Below are 15,067 nucleotides of genomic sequence, written 5' to 3' on the forward strand. Positions count from 1 at the left end.
CAATACGTACCCTGGATAGCGCCTTGTGTTTCGCATTGAATTTCTCTTCCCTTCTCAGAAAAAGGAGAATGGAGCTCGGGTGATGGCCCAGCGCCGCTTCTCTTATTCTTTACCTTCGTTGTATATATTCAACATCTACTTGGATAAATCCAATTTTACATTTATGCATATACATCTTTACATAAACTCTTTTTGTGCAGTAGAGGTATTTGTTAATGCCAATAATTTTCTACATAGTCGTCTGATATAATGTTTACCCATTTGTTCGCGTTTGCTTGGGTGTAGTTTGACATACATAAATTGAGTATGTATAAAGATCTGTTATCTACCGAGCATGCATTCCTCCGCTTGTACAGCCATTTACTAAGATTATGTAGGTACATCTCTTGTTTGCAGTGTTCGCTAGTAGAGCGCCTAGGCCTATGATACAGGCAATGGCGAGAGAGGGCAACACCGACGTTATCAGATCGATATGCCTCTTGATCGTCAAACTAGCTTAGGTAAAGTACGGTTCTCTCCTGAAATTCTCTTGATGAATCATCCACAGGTAGCCTCGCCAATTTCTCTCTTCCTGATAACAACCTCCACGATAATCCTCCGAGTCCTCGCCACTATATTCTGTGCCTACCTATCTTGGAACATCATGGCACTCGAGACCAACTATCGACGAGAATCTACCATAGGGATACCCCTGGTCCGCATCATCCTTGACTCTCAAAGGTACCTTCTTCCCCTGGTATTGCCCTGGTGCCTAATTCTCTCAGGTGGAATTCATTGCTGTAAGTGCACACTTGCTACATAATCATCTGTACACTGCTGTACAGCGTCGAGGCGAGAGTTAGTGAGACACACGTAAACATATTCATCAGACAGCCAGTGAGATTAATCTGGAGATGTTGCCAAAGATGAAGGATGCTCATTGAGTTCGTTTGGCGTGCAAACGTGCAATCGTCGTATAAAGCGCTCGACTTAGGGTTAGATATCAACCAATCGACTTGTAGACGTCATGTGATAAAGCGGTCAAAATAGAGTGACCAATAAGAGACCGATATTTTTAATCAACATCAATTGATAGCGGTAGATAGTGGCAGTAAAAAAAGATTAGCAGAAATTTTGTCCACCAAGTTCAACGAATCGTCTTTGCTTTACACTTCATTCTGACCAAAAGCGGTCGCTACAGCTTGAAGATGCCGCGCAAAGCCATCGACTCGCGTATCCCCGCGCTCATTCGAAATGGCATTCAAGAGAAAAAACGAAGCTTCTTCGTCGTCGTCGGCGATCGCGCCAAGGAAGCCATCGTCAACCTCCACTGGATAATGTCCGGCGCAGACGTGAAGCAGAACAAATCCGTGCTGTGGGCATACAAGAAGGATCTGATCGGATTCAGCAGTCACCGCAAGAAACGAGAAGCCAAGATTAAAAAGGAAATCAAACGGGGCATTCGCGAACCGAACTCCGAGGACGCTTTTGAGTTGTTTATCAGCTTGAATCAGATTCGATATGTATACTATAAAGAGACCGAGAAGATTTTGGGTAATACATATGGAATGTGTATTTTGCAAGATTTTGAAGCTATAACGCCGAACTTATTGGCGAGGACGATTGAGACGGTCGAGGGTGGTGGTATTGTATTGCTGCTATTGAAGGGAATGAAGAGTTTGAAGCAGTTATATACACTGTCGATGGATATCCATTCGCGGTACCGAACGGAAGCCCATGACGACGTTGTCGCGCGATTCAATGAACGTTTCATTTTGTCACTGGGAAGCTGTGATTCGTGCCTTGTGGTGGACGATGAACTGAATGTTCTTCCTATCTCAGGCGGAAAGAATGTAGCACCTCTCCCGCCGCCAAACCCTACCGAGGACAGCAAATCACCGGCGCAGAAGGAATTACAGGAAATCAAAGACAGTTTAGCAGACTCCCAGCCGGTGGGATCGTTAGTTACACTCGCCAAAACCGTTGATCAAGCGAAAGCTTTGCTCACTTTCGTCGATGCTATTGCCGAGAAAACACTACGGAGCACTGTTACCCTTACTGCTGGTCGTGGTCGAGGAAAGTCCGCCGCTTTGGGTGTTGCTATAGCTGCTGCTGTCGCCCATGGTTATAGCAACATCTTCATCACATCCCCCAGCCCAGAAAACTTGAAGACTCTGTTCGAGTTTGTGTTCAAGGGCTTTGACGCTTTGGGATACTTGGATCATGTTGACTATACCATTCTTCAGTCGACGAATCCAGCCTTCAATAAAGCTATTGTTCGTGTCAACATTCATCGAAACCATCGCCAGACCATTCAGTACATCCAACCTCAAGATGCTTATGCTCTTGGACAAGCCGAACTTCTGGTCATCGATGAAGCTGCTGCAATTCCTCTTCCTCTCGTACGAAAGCTTATGGGGCCGTATTTGGTGTTCATGGCCTCAACAATTAATGGTTACGAGGGCACTGGTCGATCACTGTCCTTGAAACTCATTCAACAGCTTCGCGAGCAGAGCCGTGGAGCCAGTCTCAAAGATGCCGATACCGATATCGCCGATCGCTCAACAGGAAAGTCAACAAAGAATTCCGAGAAAGGTCTCATCGGAAGCAGAACCTTGAGAGAGGTTACTTTATCCGAACCAATCCGTTACGCCGCGGGTGATTCTGTGGAAAAGTGGCTTAACAAAGTCTTGTGCCTGGACGCTACTCTTCCAAAGTCGAAGATGAACACTCAAGGATGCCCGTATCCATCTCAGTGTGAGCTGTTGCACGTCAACCGTGATACACTTTTCTCTTTCCATCCCGTCTCTGAAAAATTCCTCCAACAGATGATGGCCCTATATGTGGCTAGTCACTACAAAAACTCGCCAAACGATCTTCAGCTCATGAGTGATGCACCTGCCCACCAGCTTTTTGTTCTGGTTCCTCCCATCGACGAAGAAGCTACAAAGCTTCCAGAGCCGTTGTGTGTCATCCAGGTTGCCCTCGAAGGTCGTATCAGTCGGGAGAGCGTCATGAACAGTCTCAGCCGTGGTCAACGTGCTGGCGGTGATCTTATCCCATGGCTCGTCAGTCAGCAATTCCAGGACGAAGATTTTGCCGGATTATCAGGAGCCCGCGTTGTTCGCATAGCCACGAATCCCGAATACTTGAACATGGGATACGGATCACGAGCTTTGGAACTTCTTGTTGATTTCTATGAGGGCAAGTTCGCAAATCTCTCTGAGGATGCTTCGTATGCTGCAGAAGAAATGGTTCGAGTTACAGATGATCAACTCGAGAATGCCAATCTATTGGATGATGATATCCACGTCCGAGACATTCGCTCCATGCCTCCCTTGTTCGGTAAATTGTCCGAGAAACGGCCCGACACACTCGACTACGTCGGCGTCAGTTATGGATTGACCCCATCGCTACACAAATTCTGGAAGCGTTCATCCTTCAATCCAGTCTATCTCCGCCAGACCGCAAATGAGCTTACAGGCGAACACTCATGTGTTATGCTCCGAGCATTGGCTGCAGGATCTAACGACATCAGCTGGCTCAGCGCATATACCAGAGATTTCCACAAACGTTTCCTCTCTCTCCTATCCTACCAATTCAAAGAGTTCCCGTCTGTTCTGTCGCTTAGTATCTGCGAGTCTGCCACCGCTGGATCTAAGCTAGACCCCTCATTCTCGCCCTCGCCCTTGACAAAGGCTGTCCTCGACGCCGCCTTCTCTCCGTTCGATCTTAAGCGTCTCGACAGCTACGCAAACAACATGCTCGACTACCACGTCATCTTGGACATGGTCCCCATCGTTGCTCAATTCTATTTCCTCGGTAGCCTCCAAGGCAAAGTCAATTTGTCGGGTGTTCAACAATGCATCCTGCTCGCGGTCGGTCTCCAGCGAAAGAACATTGACGAGTTGGAGAAAGAATTGAATCTCCCTTCGTCTCAGCTCTTGGCTATGTTCATCAAAATCGTCAGGAAGATCTCTACTCATTTCCGTGGATTACTCGAAGGCGCCGTCGCTGCAACACTGCCAGAAAACTTGAATACCGTTGACGTTTCCGGTGCCCATGACGATGTCGTCGTTGACAGATTCCAGCCGCTCGAGACTGGCCTTGAGGAGGAATTGCGTGAAGGCGGAGAACAGATCGACAAAGAAATGAGGGAGAAACAACGAGCATTGATTGATGCCCTTCCGCTTGACAAGTGAGTTTCACACTTCATATTCGTATGAGGTTCAATAACAGGAGAATAACAATAACTGATCAAAAGTCTCCAGATACGAGATCAATAACGGAACAGCCGGTTGGGAAGAGGCCGAAAAACAGATTCGAAAAGGCGGTGCAGCTACTGTGAGCGTCAAAAGCACCAAGACTTCTAAGCGCAAGGCTGGCGAATCTGCACGAGAAATTTATGAGCAAGAGATCGATTCCAAGATTCAAAAGAAGATCAAGAAAGGGACAGAGGGGAAAAGGAAGTGAATATTGATTGGCAAGGAGATGAAAAGTTTTGATTTTGGATCTGGTCATTGCATGTGATGATAGGCGTTATTCTTCTGTGCGATATAGCATTCGGCGTTGAGACAGATTTTAGAGGTACTTTGTTTACGCTTATCATATATGTATTGCATATTGTAAATAATCAATATATATTTCAGGAAATTTGGTGACGCACTTGATAGATACTCGATACACGTACTGGAAGACTATACCTACTACTGATGATTCACTCACATGGTACTTCGTATCGTACAGGATTACCCAATAATAAGCGATTAAAGCTCATCATGTGGCACTTCCTTTTCTACTTTCTCCTCTTCAGGCTCTTCTACCTTTTCTTCCACATTTTCTTCTTCGGCCTTGATCACACCTTCAGGCAACTTACTCTTTGACCCTTCACCGAGTCTAATCGCATCAATCCAACTCTCGACGCTGTGGAGACCAAATCCATCTTCGGAGGAATAATGGCGCCACCAGCCTCGTCGACCATTGACCGCGATTATCTCCGTAGCGCTAGTGTCAGAAATGCCCAACTCGTTACGTAGAATCTTTGCGTGAGAGTTGATTGCTGGTACGCTGTAAAAGGGGAGATGGTGTCCAATCAATTTGTGCGAGAGCTCCGAGACGGTGGACAGAGCCTCTTTTGCGGGCGCAGAGAGCTCAGTATCGGGTGACTCTGGCTCTGGTAGGAGGGTTAAGATGCAGGTGCCTGATTTGGAATTGAGACACTTCGATTCTAGATCTTCCGGGGTGGCGAGCTGGGCGACTTCGGGAGCCTTGATAGGAACTTTGACGGGCTTCTCTTCTGGCGATATTTCTACCTCTGGGCTGGGGGAGTCCGTGGGCAAGTCGCTGTCTAGAACGGTCGAGCTGGACGACGAAGCAGGCTTCTTCGGTGAGCTCGACTTCTTTTTCGGCGCGGTTGGAGCTGGGTCAGGATTGGGTTGAGCAGCTTGGCTGAGGAATTCGAGTAGGGGCGCTTTTTTCATTTCTCCTTCATATATCACCGGCTCCAAGTCTCCGGCGGGTAGGAGCACAAGAGTTGGAAACGAAGTAATTCCGAATTGGTCAACTGCCTTGGTCTCTTTGCTTCTGATTTGCGCAAAGTTGATACCTCCGAGAAAATCAACTGCCAAGGAACGCAGGAGCGCACCCGTAGTACCCTTCTCAGTGAATAGTATGGCCTTCGGGGACTCATCGGCCGCTACCCAGCTCTCATAGTCCTTATCTGTGAGTTTCTTGACGTGGTTGGGAATCCTCTCAGCAACCGCATCGACAATAGCCTTTGCCGACCTCTGGCCCTGATAGTCTTCCACACGCGGTTTGCCGGGCTTTTTACCGGGGACAACGATCTTTAATGTGGGAAAGCCCTGGACTCCCATTTGCCCACAAAGCGGTTTGTTTTCTTCATCGTCGCAATTGACGGCGGCGACTTTGGCCAGGCCTTCGAGGTTTTTGGCGGCTTTTTCGTAGGCGGGTTTGAGGTTCTGGCAGTGGCCGCACCATGGTGCGTAGAATCTATTAGCATTTAGCATCGATGTCGATTCAATCCCAGTGGATCGGATGGAATGCGTACTCTACAATCTAGAAGTTCACTCGCTCGTTAGCTACCGCTCAGCTGTATAAACTGTAAAGATTTCATACTGATGTGTGGTTAGACTTGTTGATTAGCGAGTTGAAGTTTTTCGCATCCACCTGGAGAACAGGTGAGCTTTTAGTGTATAGGCCAGCAGCTGATGCTCCTCCCAGCAGGGAAGCAAGCAGCGCCCATTGCAGATGGTTTGGCATGTCGAGGTAGAGTATGTAGACACTGACAGTGATATGTTCACAAACAACGATGGTCGATGAGTTTTTTCCTATAGCTGTAGCATAATGTATAGATGGTTCAAAGCAGGAAGGAAATAAGGAATGAGAAATGGATACGGTGGCCTGACAGCCCTGACGTATGTCTTGCAAGGTGTCCTGAATTGAAGCTCTTGGCGGGGAAACCCGAGCTTTCTCCGCATTTACCACCGCGCTTTGCTCATCCGATAAACAGGCTCTGACATGCAATCCTACACGATCATACACTCAATTCTTTTTTGAATCTTTCTTTTTCATTTTCAAACCCGACTGCCAATCTAGACCGACTCACAGACTAGATGTACCGAATCACGAGCTTCAGATTATGGCCCTCACCGACACAGGGGATATGGCTTATCTCCCTCAAGAGATATTCCAGATGATCATCCAATACCTACAACCCGTCGATCTCGTTCGCTGTCGTCGCGTATCCTCTGCATGGTATCGAGCCTTTACAAATCCAGTCAGTCTCATCCAGGTCCTAAGAGACAGTTTCCCTCGAGCAAAAGAAGTAAGGGAGCTCTTTAGCCGGATCAAAGGTCCCGTACCGTACGAATCGCTTTATACCGAGCCCTCGAACCAATGGCAAACTATCTTCGATCTCGTGACAGAACGCTATTATCGTTTGGCGCATGGCTCGCCTCGTTCGATACAAAAGTTTGACCTTCAAAAAGAGACGGTTGGGAGTGACTATCAGTTCTTCAGCGTGCCACCGTGGGACAACCATTCAAGTCATTCTGGAGATCGAATTGATATGTTATTTGAGCATGCATTTTGGACATATGAAAATGGACTGCTTGTTTATCCTGACGAACGCGAACGTTGCCTGTTGGTCTTGGACGTTGAAACCGAGGACAAGTTCATGGTCCCATTCGTCACTACGGGCAAGGTCATACGAAGGATACGTCTGCATGAACGACTGCTTTTGATCGAATGGGCTGAAAGTGAGGCATTCCACTGGCTGAATGACCGGGATAGTGTTCATCGTCATTTTGCTACGTCTTTTGAAGTCAATGCCGTTGGCCGAGGCTGGGATATCGTATTTCGCAACGAATGGAAGATCATGTTTCTGGGTCACCCCCTAGGTGAACGTGATCGATTTTACTCAAGTCATACTCGAAATCATTATGCGATCTATATCTGGCAGCCGAATCGCAGTCTTTACACCGCAGATGAAGACGCACCTATCGAGTCTCTAAACATTTGGGACGTTTCCACAGCTTCCGAATACAGGCCATCACAGGACCCGACAGGTCGATCGATAGATGGTGGACCACGCCACGTCGCCAGCTTTGCCTTTCGAGAACTTGATTTCTACTCCGTAAGGCAAAGAGGTTTCCCAGCGATCATGAGAATGGATATAGACAGCAACTCAAACTCCATCTCTATCACGGAAGTAAGAGACACTGGACGAATGGATTTCAACGTTTTGGAACATGCTCCCCATGTGCGAGTCATAACCATACCATTCATTGGCCAAGGACCCGCATTGCAGCGAACAGTAACAACCTGGTACCCTCCATACCGCGGAAACTGCTGCATGGAGATTGCACCCTGGACGGTCACATCGCCGTGGGCATGTTATTGGGCAATATGTGAGAGTACCGACGAGGACGCGCGTGTATCGTTCTGCCTTTCATACCTATCCTCAAAGACACAGGCAGGCTACGAAAAGGACCCGCTCATGGTCACCATTCATACGCCTCACGCGATCAAGACTCTAGCTCCGGACCTGTCCAGGGAGATTTCTTCCAAGGGCAAGATTTGTGGCGATGAGCGCTTTATCATTGGCGAGAACGATAATGACCAGTTGGTGATCCTGAAGTTTTAATGTCTGATTTGTATGTATAGTAGCTAGAGCCTTTATTTTTCTGTAGAAACTAGACTTGTACCATTTCCCACAATCCGTCTCCTCGTACAATGTGTAGGCCAGCTTCCAACATCATATGCTCACGTCTTCCATCAGAACTTGAGAGCTAGTACGTGGTTACCTCGCAATCATGGAAGAATATCAAGAAATTGTTTGAAAATTCAGACAAAGGAAATGGTGCTTGACTAATAATACTGAAGTAAAGTGATTTTACATGCCTAAAACAGGTCTAGGTATTTATATGAACAAGTATAAATCCGGTGTCGGCTATGACAAAGCTCATGTAGAAAGAGTCTACTGGTCTTCACTAGCGGCAGCACCAGTAATAATTTCAACCAACTCGCCGGTAATGGCGGCTTGACGCTGTCGGTTGTACAAGATTTGGAATCTGTAGAGAGAGATGAGGTTAGTTCGTTGATAACGTAGGCTGGGAAGGAAATCACTTACTTTTGGATCATTTCACCTGCGTTCTTGGAAGCGTTCTCCATAGCATTACGACGGGCCTGTTGATATGTTAGACGCTGCCAATAGATGAGTTTAACAGAGGTTCAACTTACAGAAATTTCACAGGCCAAGCCCTCAGCCATGGCCCAGAACAAGCTGTTAGCCAAAGCGTACTCGCGGAGGTTGGTCAAAGCCTCCTCCTCAACCTCGAAAGCAGAGATGTTGGCTAGAAAATATTGTTAGTTGAATTGCGCAAAAGATGTGATCAAGGAAACCCACGGGAGTTGGTAATGGCCTCTTCAGAGTAAGCATCAACAGTGGTGGGCTCGTAGCTCTGCGCGTTCAAGAACTTGTTGTGGATGATCTTGATGGTGCCGTAGTTGGTAGGAAGGAGGGCAACCTGGTCGGCAATAGCCTGAGCATCGGCGAAGGTAGGAATGTCCTTGCAGACCTGAGAGAAGCTGAGGACGATGTTCTGACCATTGGAACGACTGAGCTGGGCCTTGGCCTTCTCTCCGAGGACGACGAGATCAGCGCTGGGGTTCTCTGCCAACAAGCGGCGAGTAGCCTTGCTGAGACCGGAGTGGATACCACCGCAAAGACCCTTGTCGGAGCTGGCGACGATGTAGAGAGTCTTCTTGTCTCCTTCCTCGGGCTTGGTCTCGGCGGACTCGAAGACGGTGTTGGAGGTGGTTCCGTAGACACGAGAGTCCTCCATGGCCTTTTGGGCACGGGTCAAACGGGTGGAAGCGATGACCTTCATGGTGTTGGTGATTTTCTCAATGTTACGGATGGACTTGAGACGGCCCTCGATTTCACGGAGAGTAGCGAAGTTGGCGGCATTGGTGGGAGCAGTGCTACTGTTGTCAGTAAATGGAGATGAATGATTTTTCTCGGTTCTCAGCAGCGTGGATAGGTCTCAATTGTCATTGCATTTGCTGTGCCGCGAGAATTGATGATCCCTCCCCCCGAAGAAAAACACTTACSGAGCCACAACGGTACTGCCAGCCTTCAAGGCTGGGCGAACAGTGCGGGAAAGCATTGTGAAAGAGGAGTGAGTAGTGACGAGATAACGTCGAGAGAAGCTGCAGTGACGGGGCAGCTGAATCAATTGATGCCAGACTTCGCAAAGATCGGTCGCGGGCGTTGAACGAGGTCTTACCGGGCTGCTTCGGAGCCAACATTCCATTGGCCCCATCACGTGACTATAATCACTCTTGGCGGCCTCACAAATCAGGCAGAGTGCGGATAGGCGCAACCAAGAAGTGAAGTTCTTCCAGCCCCGAGTGGTTGTCTTCTTCTCTTCACTTCCACTTCGCATTTGACTTTCTCACGCTCCCGCCACTCTATATTTCTTCTCCATCACTAGCCCAAGCTTGCCCTCTTCTTTTCCTTCTCTTTGGCTTTCTTTCATTCATTCTTAGGTCTAATCTTTAATTTCACTCGCTCTAACTATCGAGTCTCGTCAAGATTGCCTTTCGCCGATTGTTCACTCAGCTCCTGTTCGCGTGCCGTCCGCGACTCGGGCGGCTACTCGTTACCAAATCATTTCCTAATTCTTACTACTCGGTTCAAATCCGAACTCGGACCTCAATCCGTATAATGAGTTCTTCGGACGACGACGCTCCTCTTCTTAAGGCCAGCCGTACTGGCGCTTTGAACCCGGGCGTTTCCATCCGCTTCGGACCTGTTGACGATGAGGATGTTGAGATGAAGGACACGAAGGGCGTGAATGGGCACAAGAGAAGGGCACGGATCGGCTCTGGGAAACAGTTCTACGCAGAAGCCGAAAGCAGCGAAGATGAAAAGCCCTTGGTATGCATGAGTTATATCTTAACTTGACATTGATTTATTATACTTTAAGTACTGATTACTCCAACAGAGCAAAAAGCGCCGTGTTTCCGTCAAAAAGCAGATCGATTCTGACTCGGAAGAAGACATTCCTCTGGCTCGGAAAGCAAACGGTGCCAGGCTGCCCAAAGCCTCCGAGACCGCGATTGGCGAGGAGTCAGATTCGGATATACCTATTGAGCGGAAACTTTCGAAGCAGAAAGCGAACATCGAGAAGAAGGCTGAACAGGAAGCCAAGGCAATTCGCAAAGCTGAGGCTACATCTTCTACGAAAAAGGCTAAGCCGAAAGCCAACGGAGTGAAAAGTGAGAATGGCGTGGGTGCTAAGAAAGTCATCAAGTCGGAACCGTCGACACCTGCGAAAAAAGGAAAGGGCAAGGCAACTCCTGTCAAGGCGGAATCAGAAGATGTTGAAGGAGCCGATGAGGAAGAGGAGTATCGTTGGTGGGAGGATCCAGCAAAAGGCGATGGCACCATCAAATGGACAACCCTGGAACATAATGGCGTTGTCTTCCCGCCTGACTACGAGCCTTTGCCGAAGAATGTCAAGATGAAGTACGACGGTATTCCTGTCGTTCTTCATCCGGAAGCTGAGGAAGTTGCCGGATTCTTTGGTTCTATGTTGAACTCTACACACAATGTCGAAAATCCAACTTTCCAGAAGAATTTCTTCGAGGATTTCAAGGCTATCTTGAAGAAGACTGGTGGGGCGAAGGCGCAGAATGGCGAGCCCATCAATATCAAGGAATTCAAGAAGTGCGATTTCAAGCCAATTTTCGAATACTATGATGCAAAGCGTCTTGAGAAAAAGGCTATGTCAGCCGCAGAGAAGAAAGCGCTCAAAGCCGAGAAGGATGCGGCAGAAGCACCCTACATGTATTGTATGTGGGATGGCCGCAAGCAAAAGGTTGGCAACTTCCGTGTCGAGCCTCCTAGCCTCTTTCGTGGCCGTGGTGAGCACCCAAAGACCGGTAGAGTCAAGACACGTGTGATGCCCGAGCAAATCACGATCAACATCGGCAAGGACGCAAAAGTTCCTCCGCCTCCTGAGGGGCATAAGTGGAAGGAGGTTAGGCATGATCAAGAAGGTACTTGGCTGGCTATGTGGCAAGAGAACGTCAACGGCAATTACAAATATGTCATGCTTGCTGCAAATTCCGATGTCAAGGGCCAGAGCGACTACAAGAAGTTCGAGAAAGCTCGCGAACTAAAGAAACATATCGATAAGATCCGGGCCGACTATCAAAAGGGACTCAAGTCCGAGCTCATGGCTGATCGACAGCGTGCAACAGCTGTTTACTTGATCGACAAATTTGCTCTTCGTGCTGGAAATGAAAAGGGCGAAGATGAAGCGGACACTGTTGGATGTTGCTCTTTGAAGTATGAGAACATCTCACTTCGACCACCAAACACTGTCATTTTCGATTTCCTTGGTAAAGATAGTATTCGCTTCTACGACGAAGTTGAAGTCGATCCTCAGGTTTTTAAGAATCTGAAAATCTTCAAGAAGGCACCGAAGAAGGAGGGCGATGAGATCTTTGACCGATTGACGGTAAGCACTTTCTAACTGGTGGTTTGTGCATCTGCTAATCCCTTTTGTAGACATCTGCGTTGAATAAGCATCTTTCAAACTACATGACAGGCCTGACCGCCAAGGTCTTCCGTACTTACAATGCCTCTTACACATTTGCGACTTTACTCAAGGACATGAAGGCGGAAGGCACAGTGGCGGAAAAAGTGAAGCAGTACAATGATGCCAATCGCAGGGTCGCTATTCTCTGTAACCACAAACGGACCGTCACTGCAGGCCATGCCAACCAAATGGAGAAACTCGGCGACAGGGTATGTTTTTTTGCTCGTTGCGAGCATTTTACTGGTTGACTGACATTTCACAGATCAAAGGTCTCCGCTATCAGAAGTGGAGGGTCAAGATGATGATGTTGGACATTGATCCGACCCAGAAAAAGAAGAAGGGCGCCAAGTACTTTGAACTAGACGACGACCTTGACCAGGCATGGATCCAGGAGCACCAAGCATTCCTTGTTGAGGAGCAGAGGCAGAAGATTACCAAGAAGTTCGAGAAAGAGAACGAGAAGCTAGCCGCTGATGGGGAAAAGGAGATGAAGCCCAGGGAGTTGGAAGAGCGCCTTGTAGTCGTCAAGGACATGGAGAAGAAGTTCCAGAAGGAGAACAAGACTGGGAAAGTGGAAGTCGAGGGCAAGGGACAGACTGTTGAGAAACTGGAGAACAACGTCACCAAACTCGAACAGCGGATTGAGAATATGTCACTTCAGGCCGAAGACAAAGAGAACAACAAAGAGGTTGCTCTCGGAACTTCCAAAATCGTAAGCACTAGAGTTTTTTGGTCATTCCGACACGAGCTAACACTTTATTCAGAATTACATTGATCCTCGTCTCACCGTGGTCTTTACAAAGAAGTTCAACGTCCCTATTGAAAAGTTTTTCTCCAAGACTCTTCGTGAAAAGTTCGACTGGGCTATCAAGTCCGTGGACGAGAATTGGGAGTTTTAAAAAGAACCGTCAGTGAGATTTCGACTTTCGTGGAGTTTTTGATTTGATTCCTGCGTTTTGCGAAGGAGGTGATTTTTCTCGAAGACAACCTATATAACATAACATCTGTATCAACATATTCGACAACCAGAAAGACAGAAAAAGCTTCAAAAAACGGAGAAAAGAAGGAATTGGCAGAAACACTACGATCAGTGGCCAGCACAATGCTTGACCATGACTTGTTTTAGAGAGCACTCTTATTTTCTTTTGGTTATTCTCTAGGTACTTGACTTATATCTAGCAGACCATATAGAACAATATCAATATTCTTATATAGACATGGAGCACTCGAGAGTATCAATATGTAAACATATGAACCCAGCTCGAGTTAAGTATCAATGACAGTCTCATTATAGTAATTCTGTACCTGATTCAAACTCATATCGAGGAAAATGGCGAAGCTATGCAAACGAAGAGATCTGGTATATCAGCAAATGACGGTGAGAAGAACGAATAAAACGGCCAAGTAGAAGACAGTATTAGTAATACATAGGGGTCGGTGATATCAAATATGCACATGATAGAATGATCGAGTATTTAGAAGAAAGAGAAAAATGACAAACGTTGGTGAAAGAAGCAATTGATCAGAAACGAAAAGAAAGGACATCAAGGCCACCATCCCATCCTTTCATACGAAGCTATAACCTCTCTTATAGAATCCGAAGTAAACAGGGGGTACTCCAGCTGAAAGCCTGTGGTAGCCTCGAACAGCGATCCATCAACACACAAATCATTATCGGAAAGCATATCAACCTCGATAAACGGACTGATGGGGCCAGGTCTCGTGATGCCCTTGTCCTCCAACATTTCGGCCCATGCCTGCAGCATATCCTCATTCATTTCGTCAACGATATCATTCAATCGGAGCCGAGCCAAATGCGACATGAATGTACCCGCAAACGTGACTTTGAGGCCGAATACCTCTGCGAGCGCGGCACCGATCTGGTCGCGGGTCGTGTCTGTGTGATCAACGACGTTGAAAATGTGTGGTCCAGCAGTTGGCGTCTCCTTCTGGCCCGCACGCCAAACAGCAGCCGTCCACAATGCGCGCGCCGCATCCTTGACATGCAATGTATTAAACTTCAAATCCTTACTCTCTAATTGATCGAAACCCGTCTGCAGATACTGATGCGTTCTCGCCAACGCAATAGCCACGGCCGTATAACCCCTATCATATGGACCATATATATGCGGTAACCTCAACGACGCCCAATTCAGCCCTTCAACAGACGGCAAATCTTCCTCAACTTGCAGTTGCCATTTCGCGAGTGAATGCCACGGTTTTTTCTTGTCGTCTTCCTTGGCTGGTTTGGAGCCACTTTTGTAGATGTATGAGGTCGAGGCTTGGACGTAAACTGCGATGCCGCGTTTGGCGACTTCCCTAGCGAGACCCATGGACATAGCGTGGTTGCGGAGTTGGTATACTTCTTCCGGTTGCGAGAGGCGCAGGTCGCCGGCGCAGTTGATTACGTAGTCGAATTGTTTGCCATCGGCGCGGTCGAACATTCGGGGGTATGATTCTATTCTTGTCAGTGGGTTTTTTTCTTTTTGGTAAGGCAAGAAAAGCGGAGGGCGTACGCTCGCGGCTGGCATCAGCCTGCACGAACTGTTCTTTGGAGCATGCCTCCTCGAATTCGGGGGCCAGCCATGCTAGTTGTGGGAGCAATTTGTCTACAATCCGCAGCTCGGAAGCAAGATTATTTTTATGAATATGGAGTGCGAGGTGTCGGCCGACGAAGCCTATATACCAAACAGTCAGTTCGACTTCCTGAGTACTATTCGGACGTGCAACATACCCAGGCCGCCGATAATCAGTACTGCGGGCTTATCTGTGGCCATATTGACGGCTGATAAATTTTCGTATTTTCGTATGTTCAGAAGAGAAAGAACCTCTCAAAAACGAACCTGTCGTCCGTACTTGCGTCGCTCGCAGAGAAATGGATATAATAAGCGAGCACCGGTGGCTGCTGTTGTGCGCTGATCATGCAGTAATAGGAGCGCCGTAATTAATAAATTAGG

At 47.7% G+C, this 15,067-nt stretch overlaps 6 protein-coding genes across 6 annotated transcripts; 3 read left to right on the plus strand and 3 right to left on the minus strand.

Moving 5' to 3' along the window:
• Positions 1–1,187: 1,187 nt before the first annotated feature.
• BHQ10_005188 (uncharacterized protein) lies at positions 1,188–4,452 on the plus strand (the record flags this gene model as incomplete). The annotated part of the gene is made up of 2 exons (XM_040877636.1): positions 1,188–4,177; positions 4,251–4,452. 2 exons carry the CDS (start codon positions 1,188–1,190, stop codon positions 4,450–4,452), a joined length of 3,192 nt encoding a protein of 1,063 aa, XP_040733692.1.
• Positions 4,453–4,745: 293 nt separating this feature from the next.
• Positions 4,746–6,258, minus strand: BHQ10_005189 (uncharacterized protein; the record flags this gene model as incomplete). The annotated part of the gene is made up of 3 exons (XM_040877637.1): positions 4,746–5,988; positions 6,047–6,054; positions 6,115–6,258. The coding sequence occupies 3 exons, from the start codon at positions 6,256–6,258 to the stop codon at positions 4,746–4,748; spliced, it is 1,395 nt and encodes a 464-aa protein (XP_040733693.1).
• A 379-nt stretch (positions 6,259–6,637) lies between these two features.
• Positions 6,638–8,143, plus strand: BHQ10_005190 (uncharacterized protein; the record flags this gene model as incomplete). The annotated part of the gene is made up of 1 exon (XM_040877639.1): positions 6,638–8,143. The coding sequence occupies one exon, from the start codon at positions 6,638–6,640 to the stop codon at positions 8,141–8,143; it is 1,506 nt and encodes a 501-aa protein (XP_040733694.1).
• A 333-nt stretch (positions 8,144–8,476) lies between these two features.
• Positions 8,477–9,668, minus strand: BHQ10_005191 (uncharacterized protein; the record flags this gene model as incomplete). The annotated part of the gene is made up of 5 exons (XM_040877640.1): positions 8,477–8,570; positions 8,630–8,685; positions 8,740–8,852; positions 8,906–9,544; positions 9,629–9,668. 5 exons carry the CDS (start codon positions 9,666–9,668, stop codon positions 8,477–8,479), a joined length of 942 nt encoding a protein of 313 aa, XP_040733695.1.
• Positions 9,669–10,228: 560 nt separating this feature from the next.
• BHQ10_005192 (uncharacterized protein) lies at positions 10,229–13,009 on the plus strand (the record flags this gene model as incomplete). The annotated part of the gene is made up of 5 exons (XM_040877641.1): positions 10,229–10,441; positions 10,509–12,029; positions 12,080–12,319; positions 12,373–12,822; positions 12,875–13,009. 5 exons carry the CDS (start codon positions 10,229–10,231, stop codon positions 13,007–13,009), a joined length of 2,559 nt encoding a protein of 852 aa, XP_040733696.1.
• Positions 13,010–13,654: 645 nt separating this feature from the next.
• On the minus strand, positions 13,655–14,887 carry BHQ10_005193 (uncharacterized protein; the record flags this gene model as incomplete). The annotated part of the gene is made up of 3 exons (XM_040877642.1): positions 13,655–14,568; positions 14,627–14,788; positions 14,845–14,887. The coding sequence occupies 3 exons, from the start codon at positions 14,885–14,887 to the stop codon at positions 13,655–13,657; spliced, it is 1,119 nt and encodes a 372-aa protein (XP_040733697.1).
• Positions 14,888–15,067: the final 180 nt, after the last annotated feature.

Source organism: Talaromyces amestolkiae, assembly GCF_001896365.1.
Source record: "Talaromyces amestolkiae strain CIB chromosome Unknown scaffold9.1, whole genome shotgun sequence".
In the NCBI taxonomy this organism is placed as follows: Eukaryota; Fungi; Ascomycota; class Eurotiomycetes; order Eurotiales; family Trichocomaceae; genus Talaromyces; species Talaromyces amestolkiae.